General features: G+C 51.6%; 7 protein-coding genes across 7 annotated transcripts; 4 read left to right on the forward strand and 3 right to left on the reverse strand.

Annotated features, from left to right (window-relative positions):
* Positions 1-109: 109 nt before the first annotated feature.
* RRP3 (RNA-dependent ATPase RRP3) lies at positions 110-1,876 on the forward strand (the record flags this gene model as incomplete). Its single annotated transcript, XM_076634669.1, has 5 exons — positions 110-495; positions 575-782; positions 852-1,033; positions 1,108-1,553; positions 1,614-1,876. 5 exons carry the CDS (start codon positions 110-112, stop codon positions 1,874-1,876), a joined length of 1,485 nt encoding a protein of 494 aa, XP_076485347.1.
* A 214-nt stretch (positions 1,877-2,090) lies between these two features.
* JCM6883_004396 (uncharacterized protein) lies at positions 2,091-6,178 on the reverse strand (the record flags this gene model as incomplete). The annotated part of the gene is made up of 16 exons (XM_076634670.1): positions 2,091-2,212; positions 2,276-2,372; positions 2,441-2,797; positions 2,858-3,412; positions 3,482-3,664; positions 3,726-3,980; positions 4,048-4,128; positions 4,189-4,429; positions 4,490-4,638; positions 4,694-4,811; positions 4,875-4,982; positions 5,045-5,246; positions 5,312-5,668; positions 5,729-5,856; positions 5,913-6,098; positions 6,159-6,178. The coding sequence occupies 16 exons, from the start codon at positions 6,176-6,178 to the stop codon at positions 2,091-2,093; spliced, it is 3,159 nt and encodes a 1,052-aa protein (XP_076485348.1).
* A 272-nt stretch (positions 6,179-6,450) lies between these two features.
* Positions 6,451-7,706, reverse strand: RPL5 (60S ribosomal protein uL18 RPL5; the record flags this gene model as incomplete). The annotated part of the gene is made up of 6 exons (XM_076634671.1): positions 6,451-6,622; positions 6,689-6,747; positions 6,824-6,898; positions 6,967-7,009; positions 7,067-7,422; positions 7,518-7,706. The coding sequence occupies 6 exons, from the start codon at positions 7,704-7,706 to the stop codon at positions 6,451-6,453; spliced, it is 894 nt and encodes a 297-aa protein (XP_076485349.1).
* Positions 7,707-9,667: 1,961 nt separating this feature from the next.
* On the forward strand, positions 9,668-10,814 carry JCM6883_004398 (alpha-ketoglutarate-dependent dioxygenase AlkB family protein; the record flags this gene model as incomplete). Its single annotated transcript, XM_076634672.1, has 5 exons — positions 9,668-9,941; positions 10,032-10,091; positions 10,164-10,323; positions 10,386-10,424; positions 10,487-10,814. The coding sequence occupies 5 exons, from the start codon at positions 9,668-9,670 to the stop codon at positions 10,812-10,814; spliced, it is 861 nt and encodes a 286-aa protein (XP_076485350.1).
* A 440-nt stretch (positions 10,815-11,254) lies between these two features.
* JCM6883_004399 (uncharacterized protein) lies at positions 11,255-13,453 on the forward strand (the record flags this gene model as incomplete). Its single annotated transcript, XM_076634673.1, has 5 exons — positions 11,255-11,522; positions 11,582-11,796; positions 11,933-12,229; positions 12,301-12,915; positions 12,983-13,453. 5 exons carry the CDS (start codon positions 11,255-11,257, stop codon positions 13,451-13,453), a joined length of 1,866 nt encoding a protein of 621 aa, XP_076485351.1.
* A 552-nt stretch (positions 13,454-14,005) lies between these two features.
* MRX14 (mitochondrial 54S ribosomal protein bL34m MRX14) lies at positions 14,006-14,401 on the reverse strand (the record flags this gene model as incomplete). Its single annotated transcript, XM_076634674.1, has 1 exon — positions 14,006-14,401. The coding sequence occupies one exon, from the start codon at positions 14,399-14,401 to the stop codon at positions 14,006-14,008; it is 396 nt and encodes a 131-aa protein (XP_076485352.1).
* A 238-nt stretch (positions 14,402-14,639) lies between these two features.
* Positions 14,640-15,622, forward strand: JCM6883_004401 (uncharacterized protein; the record flags this gene model as incomplete). Its single annotated transcript, XM_076634675.1, has 3 exons — positions 14,640-15,340; positions 15,406-15,505; positions 15,572-15,622. 3 exons carry the CDS (start codon positions 14,640-14,642, stop codon positions 15,620-15,622), a joined length of 852 nt encoding a protein of 283 aa, XP_076485353.1.
* Positions 15,623-16,088: the final 466 nt, after the last annotated feature.

Below are 16,088 nucleotides of genomic sequence, written 5' to 3' on the forward strand. Positions count from 1 at the left end.
GGAGATTTAGGAGAAGAGAGAAGATTTTCTTTCGAAGGTGAGAGAGCTCTGGTCTTGCCTTCTCTCTCTCTCGATCACCCAACTCGACCGCCCTCACGTACAATCAGAGATGTCTGATCCAGAAGCAGGATCAGTCGCCTCGAGCTCTCACTCTCAAGGGAGTCGTTCTCCTTCTCCTCAACTCGCATCAAAGTCCACCGCCTCAACCTCTTCGAATCCTCCTCCTTCTACCCTCCTAACGACCGAAGAACGTACTACAGCCTCTTTCTCCTCCCTCGGTTTACTCCCGGCCCTGTGCGATGCGTGTAGCTCCCTAGGATTCACCGCTCCTTCCCAAATTCAACAAGAATGTATCCCGTACGCTCTACAAGGCAAAGATATCATTGGGTTGGCGCAGACTGGTTCGGGTAAAACTGCGGCGTTCGCGCTGCCGATCTTGCAGGCGCTTTGGGAAGAACCTCAGGGGTTATTCGCCGTCGTTTTGGCTCCGACTCGGTTCGTTGTCCCTCACTCGTCTCTCTCCGCAGCTCTTTCGAGCGTAAAGTCACTGACGACTTACTTCTGACGATCACAGTGAACTGGCGTATCAAATCGCCGACCAATTCACAGCACTCGGATCAGGAATCGGAGTTCGAGTAGCAACGATCGTTGGAGGAATGGATACGATGGCACAACAAGTCGCCCTCGCAAAGAAACCTCATGTGATCGTCGCTACCCCTGGTCGATTACAAGATCATTTGGAGAATACGAAAGGGTTCAGTTTGAAGAGTTTGAAGTTTTTGGTAAGAATCGGGAATTGTGTCTCCCGCTCGCGGCTCTAAGGTTGGGAGGCTGATATTCGAGACTTACAGGTAATGGATGAAGCGGATCGATTGTTGGATCTCGATTTTGGACCCGTTATCGACAAGATTTTGAAAGTGATTCCGAGGGAAGGAAGGAAAACCTACTTGTTTTCGGCAACGATGACTACGAAAGTTGCGAAATTACAACGTGCTAGTTTAAGGGATCCCGTCAAACTTGAGGTATCGAGCAAGTGAGTCCACGCTCTCTCGTTCTACATTTTCAGATCGACCTGTGCTCACCGGATTTCTCTTTTTGTCGGAAAAGGTATCAAACCGTTTCCACTCTCCTACAATACTACCTCCTCGTCCCTCTCAAACACAAAGACCTCCATCTCGTTCATCTCATCCACACCCTCTCCGGCCAAACGACGATCATTTTCGTCCGTACCGTCATGGACGCCCAACGACTCTCTATCCTTCTCCGACTCCTCTCCTTCCCCGCCGTTCCTCTCCACGGTCAACTCTCTCAATCCGCGCGTTTGGGTGCGTTGAACAAGTTCAAATCGGGAGGAAGGAGTATCTTGGTCGCTACCGATGTCGCATCTCGTGGATTGGATATTCCGAGTGTAGATCTCGTCGTCAATTATGATATACCGACGAATTCGAAGGATTACATTCATCGAGTCGGTAGGACGGCGAGGGCGGGAAGGAGTGGGAAATCGGTAACGATGGTGACTCAGTATGATGTTGAATTGTTTCAACGTATTGAAGGTCAGTCAACTTCCCTTCTCTATTTTCTCACGCCATTTACTGACTGTTCGAGCGTCGTAGGCGTGATCGGAAAGAAGATGGCTGAATACCCACTCGGAGATTCGGGGAAACAAGAAGTCCTCTTACTTTCCGAACGAGTCGGCGAAGCTCAACGCGAAGCGATTCGGGAGATCAAAGAGTTGGGACCTTCGGGAGATGGGAAAAGACATGGAAAGGGCAAGAAGAGGTCGAGGGACGACGAGAGGGATCGGGACGACGATTCGAGGGAAGCGGGAATGCCGACGATGGGGAAGAAGAAGGGCGGAAACAAGAAGAGGAGATGAGACGACTAGTACGTTGTTGCGATGTCGTGGCGAGGAGATGGGCGATCTAGTTGTTGTAACCAGTATCGGATAGGGCGTTTCATCGTTTTTACACGCAAATGCAAATTTTTCTTCCTTTCTGCCTTCCCCTCTTTCCTTTGCTCTCTCGCATCCGGCAGAATCCCGTGAGGAATACGATGCAAGATATGATAGTGATGACAAGCGGAATACGAAACTACTTCTCCTCTAATACCCAATACACAAAGTTTTTCCTCTTCTTCGGCAGAGTCGAGACATCTAATCCAGCGTGAGAGAAAGTCGGAGGTTCTCTCAGGAGGACGAGGGAGAACACGATAGCTGTCGACGAATCGGAGTCAGTTGGCACGCGCTGATAACGGGAAGGAATGCGTCGAGACTCACCGAATTGATTCATCCGATTCGCTCGCGCTCGAACGTCCCGAGTCTGGTTCAGCAAAACTCGCAAGAAAGCGAGAAGGTATAGTAGTACGTTTGCGTGCTAGTGAGACAACAACAAGAAGAAGGTCAGTCGGATCGGATCGCCTGGTAAGCTTATTCGAGACTCACGACTTCAGGCAAATCTTGCACTAACCCCAGAGCCTCCTCCCTCTTCTCACACCGCAATGCTCTCCCATACATCTCGAACGGAATCACTGGTTCCGCGAGGCTTTCGAGCAAGGCGAGCAAACAAGCCGCGACTGAATGAACTCCGACTCTTCGGAGGGCGCTTTCTTCCTTGCTGGGCTTGCGAGGTTGTACGGGAGGAGTCGCGGTACCTTCCATCGAGAGTGAGCCGATATCGCTTTCGAGTCGTTCGAGAGCTGAGACCGCTTCTCGTAGGTGCTGCTTGTCTCCCTCGTCGTCACTTGATGCTTGCGAATTTGGCCGAGCGAATCCTAGTCGATCAAGTGGTAGCTCATTGCCCTAGAGAGAAGTAGGCATCAGCATGGTTGAGGAGAGAAAGGTACCTCGAGAGAGTCTCACATTGTCGAGCGATTCTTTAACGAGTTTGACTAGTTCTCCATCTCCTTCTTCCGAGAAGACGTCCTCCGTTTCCAACCCATACTCTGCCAAGAAGTTGACCAATTGATGTATCGCTCTCGGTACTCCCGCCGTTCCAACTCGCTGCACATTCTTCCTCTCGTCCTCGTTTCGCTCCGATGGAGGTTTCATGATCGTCTCAACAGCCGAAGCGATCTGTTGTCGTTCTTCGAAAGTCGTCGATCGGATCGGTTTCCGTAGGCGAGCGAGGTGTTCCAAGCTTGACCCAAAGACGCTCGGTTGGTAAGATCGAGCAGAAACGGCGAGGAATAAATCTCGTTTCTCGATGGATAAGACAAACAGATCCGAAAGGGCTTCGTCTGCTGATGGGAGAGGGAAATTTAGAGCAGGAGAACACGAAGGCGTAACGTGGATGGTGAGGGTAATTGTCGTGCGTTCTCCGGGAATGACGAGACCTGAAGTTGGAACGATTGAAAGCCATGGAGGAAGGAGCGAGTTTGTTCCCGGTTTGAGCACGAATGACCATGGTGCAAGAGACTAGTGAGAACATCAAAAGCGAGTTCAGATAGCCGTGACCGAGGACTCTCTGAGCTCGAGAGAACTCACTTGACCAATATTTGCGATTTGGATCGTCTTCGATACTGGTTCATCAAATCGAACCTCGTCGAACTCGACTGAGGGACCTGGGAGGATCTTGACGTCCGGAAGCGAGTCGTTACCGAACTTGGCGAGCTCGGCGATGACTTGCTGTTGAACCTCGTTTCGCTGTTTCTCGTCGACTGTTGAAACCTGCTTCCTCGAGTCAGATTCCGCTTCGTTCCCCGTGCCCATAGAAGAGAGAACAACTCACTGGCACGGTAAGGACAGCCGATACGGGTTTGTGATCAGACATGAGGCAGTCGTCATAGCTCGAGTAACTCGCCGCCGAAACCTCGCCTCTATTGAGCGAGAGCCATAGGATTCGGTCTGTCCAAGACGGCACTCGTTGTTTCTCAGACGTGTCGTAATCGCTCGTTCCTTTGTCGAACTTGTAAGTCGGAGGGAAGTCGATTGTCGCTTCTTCGAAATCGGAAAACGCGAGATGATGTTGCTTCTGAAGCTCTAGCTGTGAATCCGTTCGTACAAAACTACGTCAGCGAGGTCGCATAAAGTAAGCACAGCAAAGGACTCACCTGATCGAATTGTCGCAGCCGTTCCCAGTCTTGGTTCGCGATGAGCTGTTCGACCTCCGCCCTCGGCAATTCGAGTCGATACTGCGGACAACTCAAAGCATCAACTCTGGGACTCTCAGAGTTGAGAGATGAGTCACTCACGTTGAGATCACCCGCCCAAATCAAGACCGCCGTCTCGTTGACGCTCCAGCCTTCGCCCTGAGGTCGCTCCGTAGTTTCTGAGAACTTCAGATTCGGCGTCCAAGGATCTCGAGCTTCCCCTTCAACGTACGGGAACAGTAGTTGCGAAGCGATGTCACGGTATTGAGCGTTTCGCTGTTGTACTTGCGAGGAGAACGCTGCGAGATGAGAGTTGAGGAGAGTAATTGGAGTATCTTTGTACCTGTGAAACGACGGTCATTTGAGCGGCCGAACGGAGAGCAACGGAAGTCAAAGTACTCACTTGAGACGGATCCCGACGACACCTTTATTCGCCATAAGACCGAGGAATCCAGTTGCGAGAGAAGCGCTGCTAACGGTCGAAATATGCTTTCTCACGTCTTTCCTCGCATAGGCGATCGTGAGCACGCCGACGAGTTGTTTCGAGTGTAGCTGTGGAGGCACCGAGTCAGCTGGTTCAAGAAAGGATGCAGCGGAGGAAGCCTACCCATTCGTATTCTGAGCGTTTCTCTCCCAAAGCAGAGTCAATCGCTTCTCGCCAAGCTTCTTCCCGATAAGTAGTATATCGTAGCATAGCTTCGGTTGATAGATCGAGTTCTTGAAAACTGTCGAGGGAGACGCAATGTGTGAGCTCATCGGGTTCGAGAGCAGATCTCGTGAAGACTGACCTGAAAACGAGAAGTTCCGCGCCGATTCCAGCTTGACACCAGGACGTGAGGTCCGAGCCATCTGGCCTTGGTAGTTTATCGTTCACGTTGAAGGTTCCTTGCCAGATCCTGTCCAACGAGTACGCGAATGAGCCCAAAACGACAAAGAAGAGAGAAGCAGAAGAACTGACCGAATTTGCTCCTGGACGAGGAAATCCGACTCTCGCTTCCTCATCCGCTCGACGACCCATGTCTCGATAGCTTCGTGAGCTTGTTTAGAGTACTCGGAGTCAGCTCGGTCGTCTGGAGAATCGAGTAATCGATGACTTCGGGTCGATTTCGGGGAAGACGAGGTTGAACGACTGAGCGGTGGTGACAAGGTCGAGCTATGAGCTGTCGTGATCAAAATAATGTCTGTCAGTCATCGTTGAGATAAAGGTCACAGCGTTGCGACGAACCTGCGGCGTCGGGTTTTAGACTCGCTCGAGACGAATACGCGCTACTGACCCGATCGAAATCAGGTCTCGCATACTTTCCCGCTAGAGTTTGAAGAGCTGAAACAGGTTCCGGGGTCGTTGATCTCGAAACCGAGTCGACCCCGGTCGGTGGGAGGTAAGCTTTTGCCCAATCGTGCGATTTCGAAGATTCCGTGTAATTGTTCGTCGAAGCGATCTGATGCAGTCTCTTGAGCTGGGAGACGAACTCTGTTGTCGTAGAGTCGAGAGTTTCGCGAATGAAGGCGAAGGAAGTCATGAAGGGAGCTCGAGAGGGAGGAGAAGTCGGGCTTGAAGGAGCGTTCAGTGTGACGAGGAATTCTATAGACGCGCAAGGGAGATCAGCAACTGATCGCGGAACGAGATACAATGCTCACTGACTAGTCTTCGGTGTCGAGGAGCCGTTAGTAGACAGCTTGTCGGTTTGCGAAATGGAAATATCGAAGTCTGCGAGAATCGGAACTACGCCAACAACGACTGGACCGGTCACGTCCTGCCACACGAGCACTCTGTAGATCAAGTCAGCCTCGAAATCGCGTTCACAGACATAGAGAGGGAGGCTCACGAAGCTATCTCTGATGAAGACTCTTTCCCCTCCCGAATGACGACAGAGATGCCCCTGCGGCCTGTACGGCTTCTGATCCACGATGGTCGAGCTCTACCATCCGAAGCACTCCGAGAAGCTGCATCTTGCACGTCGTCGAGCGAGATCAGGAGTCGTTCTGTTGGTTGAATCACGTCGGCCAGTCTGCTAAGGCAGCGCGCAAGGGCATCAGCGAGGGCGTTTGAAATGTAGACTCGTTGAGCTCACTTGCTGGCGGACGAGACCATGATGAGCTCGAGAGATGTTGACGGAGAGATCAAGAAATCGCAAGTTTCGTTTCGCGACGACGAGTTTCAGCTCATTTCCGCAACGGTGCAACACTCTCTCAATAAGGACGATCACGACGAGGAGGTTTTCGGTTGGTAAAACACAACAACGCTGAATTGCTGCATCCGAGAACCAACACTTTTTCGCACCCTTTTCAAAAGTCCATCCAGCAACTTTTGTCTCCAGATGCAAAACGACCACCAACTCTCCAACACTAAACAAGAACGACAACTTAGTTCTTGGCAGCGTAGTAAGCGGCCTTCTTGGCTTCGACACGCTCGCGACGTTGTTGGAGCGAGAGCTTCTTGGGGTGAGTCTTCTTCGACGCCTCCTTCCACTTGGCGAGATCGGCCTTGTCGGTCTTGGTGTACGAAGGGTCTTCACGGATCTTCTCGTGAGCCTCACTGTGAGCGGACGTATTAGAGTCAGTTTTGCGAGACTGCCATTCAGAAAGGAGAAAAAAGACTAACCGGTACATGTCCTCGATATCCTCGGACGAGATGTCGTCGGCAAGGTATTTCGAGAAGTGCTGTAGTGTACCGCGGTGATCAGCGCGAGTCCAGAAATGAAGTAGAAATGAAGTAGAAATGAGAATGCAAACTAACCTTGCGGAAACGTTCCTCATCTTCCTCCTCGAGCGATTCCATGAACTCGGCGACGTGTCCACCGTAGATGTAACGCTGCAGTACAATAGGAACCCACAATTAGCTCAAAAAGGCGGAAATGGAGCGACTGAGATGGTATTTACTTGGAGAGTCTCAGCATCTAATTCTTTAGCTTCAGGATCGAAACTGCAGGGCACTCCGATTAGTTGCTTCGAGTGTAGCTGAGAGCTTTACAAAACGTACCCTGGGAATCGTCCCTCCGAATGGGGAATGAAGATACCTCCATCAGACGCTCCCTTCATCGCTCCGAAGACACGAGCACCGGTCGAGGTTCGGGCAAGTCCGACATCGAGGAAGCACTTGAAAGGTCGGGGTTCTCCTTCGATCGCCTCGACGAGTTCGAGCTCTCCCGAGGGCTCAGCAAATCCCTCGTACTTGTCGGCGAGGCCAAGCTTGGTCAAAGCACGACGAGCGCAGAGAAGTCCGGTAGCGTAGCAAGCGGACCAGTTGGTGAGTCCGTGGCTGATACCGTAACGGGGGAGTTCGTGGGAGTAGGCCGCGGTGAGGACAACGTCACCTTGGAGCTTGGCCGAAACGATCTGTACGAGGTACGAGAGAGGAAGAGAGAGAGAGAGAAACGAAAATCATCAGTTTCAGATCCGATTTGCGAAAAAAAGAAAACGAGCGGGCTCACCTGGCAGACAACGTCCTTGTTGGTGATGCGAACGACAAGACGGTACTTGGGGGAGGCGTACTTGTTCTTGGCTTGAACGACGAGACGCTTACGAGCGTAGTAGTCGGTCTTACCTTCGCGACGACGACGGTACTTGACTTGGTATCGCGAGAAGTAGGCGTCGTTCTTGACGGTCTTGATGAAAGGCATCTTTTACTATTTGATCGTTGTAAATTTGGTTGGGTCGCGAGAAAGGAGCGGAGTGCAAGTGTGAGGTAATTGTAGGGAGGGAATTGAGAGAAGTGGGCAGAATGAGCGGGTTCGTTCGGGGAGGGGTGTCGTGGGGCGCAGAGTATGATAGAAGAAAGGATGAATGGAACGCAGGCGTGGGTGTGCAGAGGTAGAGAGAGAAGGGGGAAGGTAGGATTCGAAGGTGAGCCGGAGAAAGGTCGGCAACGGGGATTCGAGGGGAACAGTCGAGAGATATACGGTAATGGAAGAAGATTCGAAGTAGCAACAGGCGCAGGCGAGAGGACAGATGGATTCGATGCAGGAGGAGATAAACGAGGTGGTCAGTAATTCTGCTCGACACGGCTCCAGAAAGCGCCGTATATCCTCCTGAGCACTCTAGATGTTTCCAATAGCCCTCTATGGCTTCCCTTGTCCGCTCAACCGGTGTCCTCGTCGAGTATCTGACCCAGATCTAACTTTTTTCCATCTCGCTCTTTCCCGCCTCCAACAGACTTGGCTGCCTCGTTGCTCTGGTGGTCGGCTCTGGATGTATTGTCGATGTACTGAGGTGTGTCTTGCGGCGGTAACTTACAGGACGGTGTTGGACGGGGGCACAGACGATTGGAAGAAGCGAGTCCGCTTCAATTTCACGAGTCCCTCTGGCGAAAATCCAAAGTCGCAACTTTTCGCTCTGATCAAGCGGCGCGTTGTGCTGTATACTGTGCAAGATCGCAGAAAGGCAGGCTCGGCGATCAGCAGAAATTGCCGAAATTTCAAGAGATTCGCAAAGCCCGACCAGAGAATGATCGTCGCCAACCCCTTGCTCTACATGCTCGTTGCGGCACAAGCTGAACGATCCCGCCGCGCAGCTATCCGCTATATCGAGCCAACGCGAGTGAATAGCCAAGCTCGGCGTAGAGTCAGGGTCTGAATCTAGAATGAGGTTTGATTTTCTTGCTGGAGAAGTGCCTTGCAACGGGAATACGGTAAAGAGAGATAAGGAGGAGATAGAGAGAGCTTAGAAGGGCTTGTCGGAATCGGGTGTTTTGCTGTGAACAACGGACAAGCAGGACGAGGTGAAGGATTGGAAAAGGTCAGAAGTCAGCGAAAGGCACTATGCGACGGGTCAAGCGTAAAACAGAAACGAAATTGGACGTACTCTTCGAAGATGGACTTCACTGCAGAGCGGAAGAAGCGCGAAGGAAATGGTCAGCGATTGAACAAAGCGTCGGATATGAAAATTGGGAAATATGGAAATTGGCCTCATCCGCCTCGCTGTTTCTCCTTTACTGAGCCTGACCTCAGCTCCCAGATCATCACAGTTCCCGTGCATGCCAAGTAGAGACCCTGGGATGTCGAAGCTGAAAGGTTCACTCACTGCCCAATCGGTAGAAGACTGCGAAGGCGAATTGAGCGTTAGCGGAGTACGACCGGATTCAAGATCAAGAGTGAGCTTACCATCTTGACGGAAGAGAGGGACTACAGGCAAGAACGAAGCAAGAGTCAGATCAACAACCCGAATTCTGATCGAGATGAGATGAACAAAGTACTCACTACCAGCACCGAATACGAAGAGAGCACCGAGACCGGCACCGCCCCAGAGAGCAAGGTTGGGGGCTAGTCGGGCAACGAAACCGGGCGTGATAGGGCCGACGTGAGGAGAGGATTTAACGCGAGGAGCGAATCGAGGACTATTCGGGAGTTCAACCGGTCAGTGATCTGCTAGGAAGGGTTCCGAGCACGGCGTGTTGAACGCAGAGGTAGTAGGTCCTACTTACGCAGACATGACGTTGAAGGTTGTTGTGTGAAGAGACCGAATCGGACGAGGTTCGTTTCTTGTCTCTTTCCTCCCTACTATCTACTTCCGAAGTCAACTGCACAAGCTCACAACTCACAGCACACTTCCCTGAACCCGAGCAGCCATCTACGGAGCCCGAATCATGACTTCCTCACCTACCTCGCCACCTTCGAAACCCTCTCCGGCCTCTTCACCCGCTCCAAAGCCTACAAAGCGCGCACCGAGCACTTCAGCGATCAGCAAGAAACCGACGAAACGAGCTCGCCTGACGGTCGGAGCAGACGAAACGACTCAAGTGTCGAATTTGGCTCAACATCGAATTCCTTTCGGCGACGCAGAGGTTTACTACGTAGAGGATTTCATTGATCGAGATCTGGGACAGAAATGGCATGATGAGTTGCTTGAGGTTGAGGGCTGTGAGTATCGCATCTCTATCGGACGAGGGAGCAAGCTCGGAAAGGAGCTCGTTGCGAAACTGAATTCTGACCCTGTTCCGTTGTTTGCAGGGTATCAACCCACGCTCAAGATGTACGGCAAAGAGATCACCCAGTCGAGGAAGATCGCAGGTGAGTCGCAGTCGTGGACTTCAGATCCGAACGAGAACTCCTCGCTCATCTGTCGTTTCGCCATCTTCACAGCTTTCGCAACTGATCCGAATCTGACTGTGAAATACTCGGGCGCCCTCGTCGATATGAAATACGAGTATCCACCGCTGCTGAGAAAGATCCAGGACATGGTAGAAGAAAAGCTAGGGGTCAAGTTTAACCATGTCATGATGAATCAGTACGAGAATGGGAGGTGAGTGATCCTGCTACCATCGGAACTGTGATACTGGGATGTTAGCTTGAGTCTCTTGACAGTGTATATATCGGTAACCATCGAGATAACCGCGAGAACCGGTACGTCGTGCTCTCATTTTCCGTCGAGGACAACCCACTCACTCGTCACTTGCCTCGTCTAGAGTGATAGCTTCCGTCTCCCTCGGTTCTCCACGGATATTCATCATGGAGCACGACAAACCTCCCTCTGACGCACCCGCATCCTCGAAGAAACCCGTCAAAGTGACAAAATCGAAAACAACGCCAGCTTCCGCACCTCCTCCACCTCTTCCCGAGTCAAAGGAGGAAGATCCAGACCATTTGCTCTACTACAAGAAATGGACGCTCGAGAACGGATCTCTCGTCGTGATGCAAGGGGAAACTCAGGCGAAATGGAAGCATCAGATTCCGAAAGAGGCGAAAGTGCGGGAGTCGAGGATTAGCTTGACGTTTAGGCAGTTGGTCTTCTGATCGATTAGAGACTGCATGGTCGCAATGCTCAGACGCTGTATGGTAATTATACCCGTTCATCTCAAGAACGATTACATGCGAGTCGAGCAACCGAGAGAATCGCAGAAGTTTCGAGTCGTTTTTTGCAATATCTTTTCGCTGAGAACCGACTCGGGAAAGCTGCGTTTGAACCCGTCGCTCCGTGCTACTAAGCTGCAATGCCCTGTCGCCTAGAGGGTGCCGCCTACTCCTGCAAGGCAACCTTGCGAACTTCACTCAACAACTTTTGCTTCTCTTCCTGTACCTCTCTCGCCTCTTCGACTGCCGATCATTCAAACCAGAGACTTCGACGACTCTGAGAGTGGCCACTCACTTTCATGTCGAGCGAGCAGGAGGCTCGAGACCTTCAACGAGCGATCGCTGCTTCGTTCGGCCAACCCTCAACCAGCGCCTACGATCCAATGCCATCGACCTCACGAGCTCTTCTCGATGAACGTCCAGTCAAGCGGGTCAAGGTAGAACACGAGCAGACGCGAGGAAGGTTGAATGAAGCGGGAGAATTTGAGCTGGATTATCACAGGCTGAAGGAGGACGCTCAAGAGCTCCTTGATGCGTTGATGAATCAGAGAGCTGGAGAATCTTTGGGAAAGGCTTTGAAGGATTACGTTCGATGCGGTTCGCCGAATAAACGAATCAAGTCGAAACTGGTGCCAAAAGTTGTGCGATGGGGTGAGCTCTTCCGTTGCTGCTTTGCTCGATCCCGGTACTGACTAGCGTGAACAAGCTAGACGAGGGACTCGCACTCTACCGTCACGGCGCGCTTCGAATGACTCGCACTCCAGGTCGTCGACAAGAAAACGCACGAAACTGTATCAGTCTCGAAGACCTCGTCAAGCCTGAATCGATGCTGGGAATGTACTCGAATACGTTCTTGCTCGAGTTTGATTTCATCGCTCCAATGTTACCGATTCTGGATCATGCGCATGCTTCGAGACCCGTTCCGGTGAGTTCTGATGTTTCCTCTTACTTTTCGCTGTGCTCGGGTTCTGATGACTCGCCTGCGCTCCTCTCACGAACATCCTCCGCCATACTCTACTATCATCGCTGTCCTCCCGATCTCGTACAATTGTAACGGTCAGATCTTCCTCGGCCAACCCTTACCTCCCGACCCCTTCCTCTCTCTCGCCTGTTCCCAAACCGGTATCTCTCCACCCACCCATGAAAAACCTCGTCACAAAGCCTCCGAAGAAAAGATTCTCGCCTCGACAACTACTCAAATCTACCAAGAGATCGTCGGTCGAAACTTGTTCGCGATTCATCCGAAATGTAGCGGTTGTTCGCATTCGAAAATCTTTGTGATTCGATACCCTGGGTTCTTACTGGTGGTGATCACGTCGGCGAATACTATGAGACTCGATATGGAACTTTGCGATAACGTTTGTTCAGCTTTCCTTTTCTCTGTCTCGTGTTCCTCGTCGAAGCTGATACTTCGAATTCCCCTCCACAGCATTGGTATATCCAAGCCTTCCCATCCCTGACGCCTCATCAGCTCACCCAGAAACAAGCCCAGAAAAAGAACTCGGGTCAAACCGAATTTGAACGAATCCTCTTCTTTCATCTCAACGAACTCGAATGTCCCTCTGAATACATCTCCCTTCTCTCTTCTTACGACTACTCTCTCGCGAAGAATATCAACTTGGTCGTTTCCCATCCGGGTGTCGTTGGACCTCATGAATTCGATTCGAGATCGATTGGAAGATTGGCGAAGATCGTGAGGGGAAATGTGAAGAAGGAGGATAGGGAAAGAGTCAGATGGGAGGTTTGTTGTGGATCGGTGGGGGCGATGTCAAAGGAATGGAGGGAGGCAGTGGAATGGTTGTTGAGGGGAAAGGAACCGGGGAAATTGGAGAAACGGTTGAGGAAGAGATTGGAAGCGAAGAAGGAAAAGGAGGTGCAGGGAGAAGATCAAGGCGAGACCAAAAGGAAGAAGGGGAAACAGAGACAGATGAGCGACGAGGACGAGGCGGAGGAGGACGAGGGAGACGCAGAAGAGGATCAAAGTTGGAAGATCATCTTTCCCTCGAAACAATACGTCGCGACCTTGTCGGAAGAAGTACAACGGGTGAGTCTTCCCAGCGTCTTCTCTCTCGTCTCCTCTGACCTCTGACTCACTCGGACTCTGGCGAAAGACTGCGTCAAACATTTCTTCCTACTGGAATACCGAACGTTGGTCCCAAGCTCCATCTTCGATCAAACGTCTCTTCTACAAATACGTCTCGAAAGATACCGGTCGTCTCTTCCACGAGAAATCAATCCTCTGGTTCCGTTCGGCCTCCTCATCCTCCTCTCGTTCTCCCTCGAATGAACCTCCCTTACTTTTCTACCTCGGTTCACACAATTTCTCCTCCGCCGCCTGGGGTACTCCCTCAATCTATAAAGATCGTCCCGGTCTCAAAACGATCGGTACGAATAACTACGAGATAGGCATCGTCGTCAAAGGGGAAAAGATCTTGGAAATGCTCGAGAAAGGTTCGAAGAGTTGGGAAGAGATTGTTACGTATAAGAGACCGGTCGAGAGGTTTGACGAGGGGGACGTACCGTGGGTGTCACCGTCTTGGGCGAAGAAAGTGAGGGAGGAAAGTGGAGAGACCGAGTTCTGAGGTTTCGTCGGGTCTGTCGATCCGAGTTGCGAAGAGGGAACGGTCGCGGACTTGTTCGGAGTGCGGGCTATCGCTCGCACGCTTATACTTATCACCTATTCTTGACAAGTAACTGCTTCTGGTGTTGTGTTCCTTATTGAGCTTTTGTCGTTGTCAATTTTCTAAACCGTTTTATCCGCTGTTCTTCGTTCATTCGTCAACGCTTGACCGGACGAGCTTCTTGCCATATTGAGATTATCCGCCTATCATCTGCGTCTGTGACCAAGACGAGGGAAGCAGAGAGTAGGGGATCTGGACATAGTTGCGAGTTTTGATAAACGAAAAAAAGAAATACAGGAAAACGTGCTGTACAAAGCCCTTCTACTGCTCCACTTGAGGCGTAATAAGCTTCCAATCCCCACCGGCTCCTCCTCGGCTAGTCAATCGTGACCTGACTTCCTTCGCTACTCTACTCTTCGCCCTCACTTTCCTTACTTTCCTTACTCCCCCCCCTAATGCCGTCTAATCCTACTCTTTCCTCCACCTGTACTGTCCGGGCAACACTGCCTCTCCTTAATGACTCAAGAATTTCCTCCCCTTCGCCCACCGCCTCATCAACGTCTTCCTCCCGTTCTTACTCCGTTTCCTGACCAAAAACCCATGTTTCCTCTTCCTCCTAACCTGACTCGGTTGGTACTCTGCTCCATACACCGCGAATCGCTTCTGTTGATCTCCTTGCGCTGTTTGTTGTGAGAGGAGGGAGAGAATCGGTGAAGATGAGACGATTGAGGGAGAGAGGGAGGGACGCAATGAGGAGAGGAGAGAGCGTGTGGGAGAGGGAGCGGATCGGAAGAGTGTGGAGAAGGGCTGGGAGCGTGCAGGGACGGAGGAGAGAGGAGGAACGGCTGATGAAGAAAGTCGAAGGAGGGAACGGGAAGAGGGAACGAGGGACCGCGGTAGTCGGGGCATGGTGAGCGTATAGCTTCTAGTAATCGTCTACTGCGAGTAGTCCGGGTTTGGTGCGAGAGTTGAGGATGGAAGCGGAGCGAAAGAACGAACTCGAATTCTCGATCGCTTCTTTAGCTCTTTCCCGATACTCGAGCTACTCTAAACAGTCTCAAGAACTCTCCGAGCTACCCTTGAAGCTCCCGTCGCCCGAATCAGCAAAACCCGTCAACTTCCCTCTCCTCGATCTCGGTCCTCTGCGATGTTTCGCTCCACCTCTTCGTCACTTCTCCGATCCTGTTCCCGCTGCACCCGACGCTCCTACTCGACCCCTCACCCGTCCCTCACGCTCCTGTCGTCATTCCTCTCCCCTTCCGAGCAATCCCTCCTCCTCTCCTCCTCTCTGTCTCTGCTCGATTCCCCCTCTCGCACGACCTCCTCCGGACGGAAGAAACGCAAGCTCTGGTTGAAATCAAACCCGGGGTACGAGGTCGAGAGGGACGGGTTTATGCAGGATGGAGCGTACGAGTTTGAAGAGGGACATTTCGATGGAGTTATTCGAGGATATCGAGAAATGCTCGTCAGGGAGGGTCACTTCGACGCGCTACTCCAGGACAAAGATGAATCAAGACGATCTGAACTCGGAAGGGTGTTGAAGAAAGTGTACGCTTTACTACCACCGACGACAACTTCAGAAACGGAATCGAATTCGGAAACTCGTTCGAATTCTCTACTGGACCCTCCACAACACCTCATCGTGCATCTCCTCCATCTTTCCTCGACAGGGAGGATTTATCCTCATGTCGATAACCTCGAAGCGTTCGGGAGAACAATCGTTGGGGTCTCGTTAGGAGGTGGCGAAAGAGTGATGAAATTCAAGAGAGTCCCAGAGGCGGAGGATAGCGTAGAGGGACCGGCGGAGTTTGAGGTGCTCGTACCGAGCGGGAGTGCCTACGTTCAGCAGTGAGTACTCGATCTTGGCATCTCACTGCGATGGATCGTGCTGAAGACAATCGATTCTCTCGCAGGGAACCCTTGAGAACTCACTACACGCACGAAGTACTCGATCGCGCTGAATGGGAAGGACGAACAGTAGGAGGTACACAGAGACTGAGTATCATGTTAAGAGTGAGTTTCGACATCTTGTTCAGCCCTTATTCTGCAATGGAGCTAAACGGATCCCGAATCACGTAGGATCGGTTACCGGTTGATACCTCAAAGCGACAAACGTTCTCCTTCTCGTGAAGGGTCGGCGAAGCTCTCGGTTTTGCAAACCAGGTCGACACCGACACTCTAACCGGAGATCGAGTTCTGTCTCAACGCGTGCTCGTCTTCTCAAGACACGACCCCCTCCGCTGGACACCTTCGAGCTTGCGACTATCGAAGAGTGGCGACAGGTGAACAGTCTTCCGTAAGGGAGGCATTGTCGACTACGAGGACAAAGTTTGCAACTGCAATTGAGCGTTTTGACTTTTCATTTCGCACCATTTCTCGCAGATTCGAGCGCTTGCCAAAGTTTTCGCGGAATCACCAACTCAATCATGAGGAACAGAGCCCGTGAGAGAAAGTAGGAAAAGTTCGAATTCCGAAAATCACAAAAGAAGAAGAGGACGTCGAAGAAGCTTCGTGTACGTGAGCTGCAAACAAGACAAAACAATTTGAGAGAGTACGAAAGAAAGAAAGCTAGAGCTGGGGAGTAAAACCAAGGGAC

The sequence above is a fragment of the Sporobolomyces salmoneus genome (assembly GCF_050403485.1).
Source record: "Sporobolomyces salmoneus JCM6883 DNA, S_salmoneus_JCM6883_v1_ctg67, whole genome shotgun sequence".
NCBI classification, from domain to species: domain Eukaryota; kingdom Fungi; phylum Basidiomycota; class Microbotryomycetes; order Sporidiobolales; family Sporidiobolaceae; genus Sporobolomyces; species Sporobolomyces salmoneus.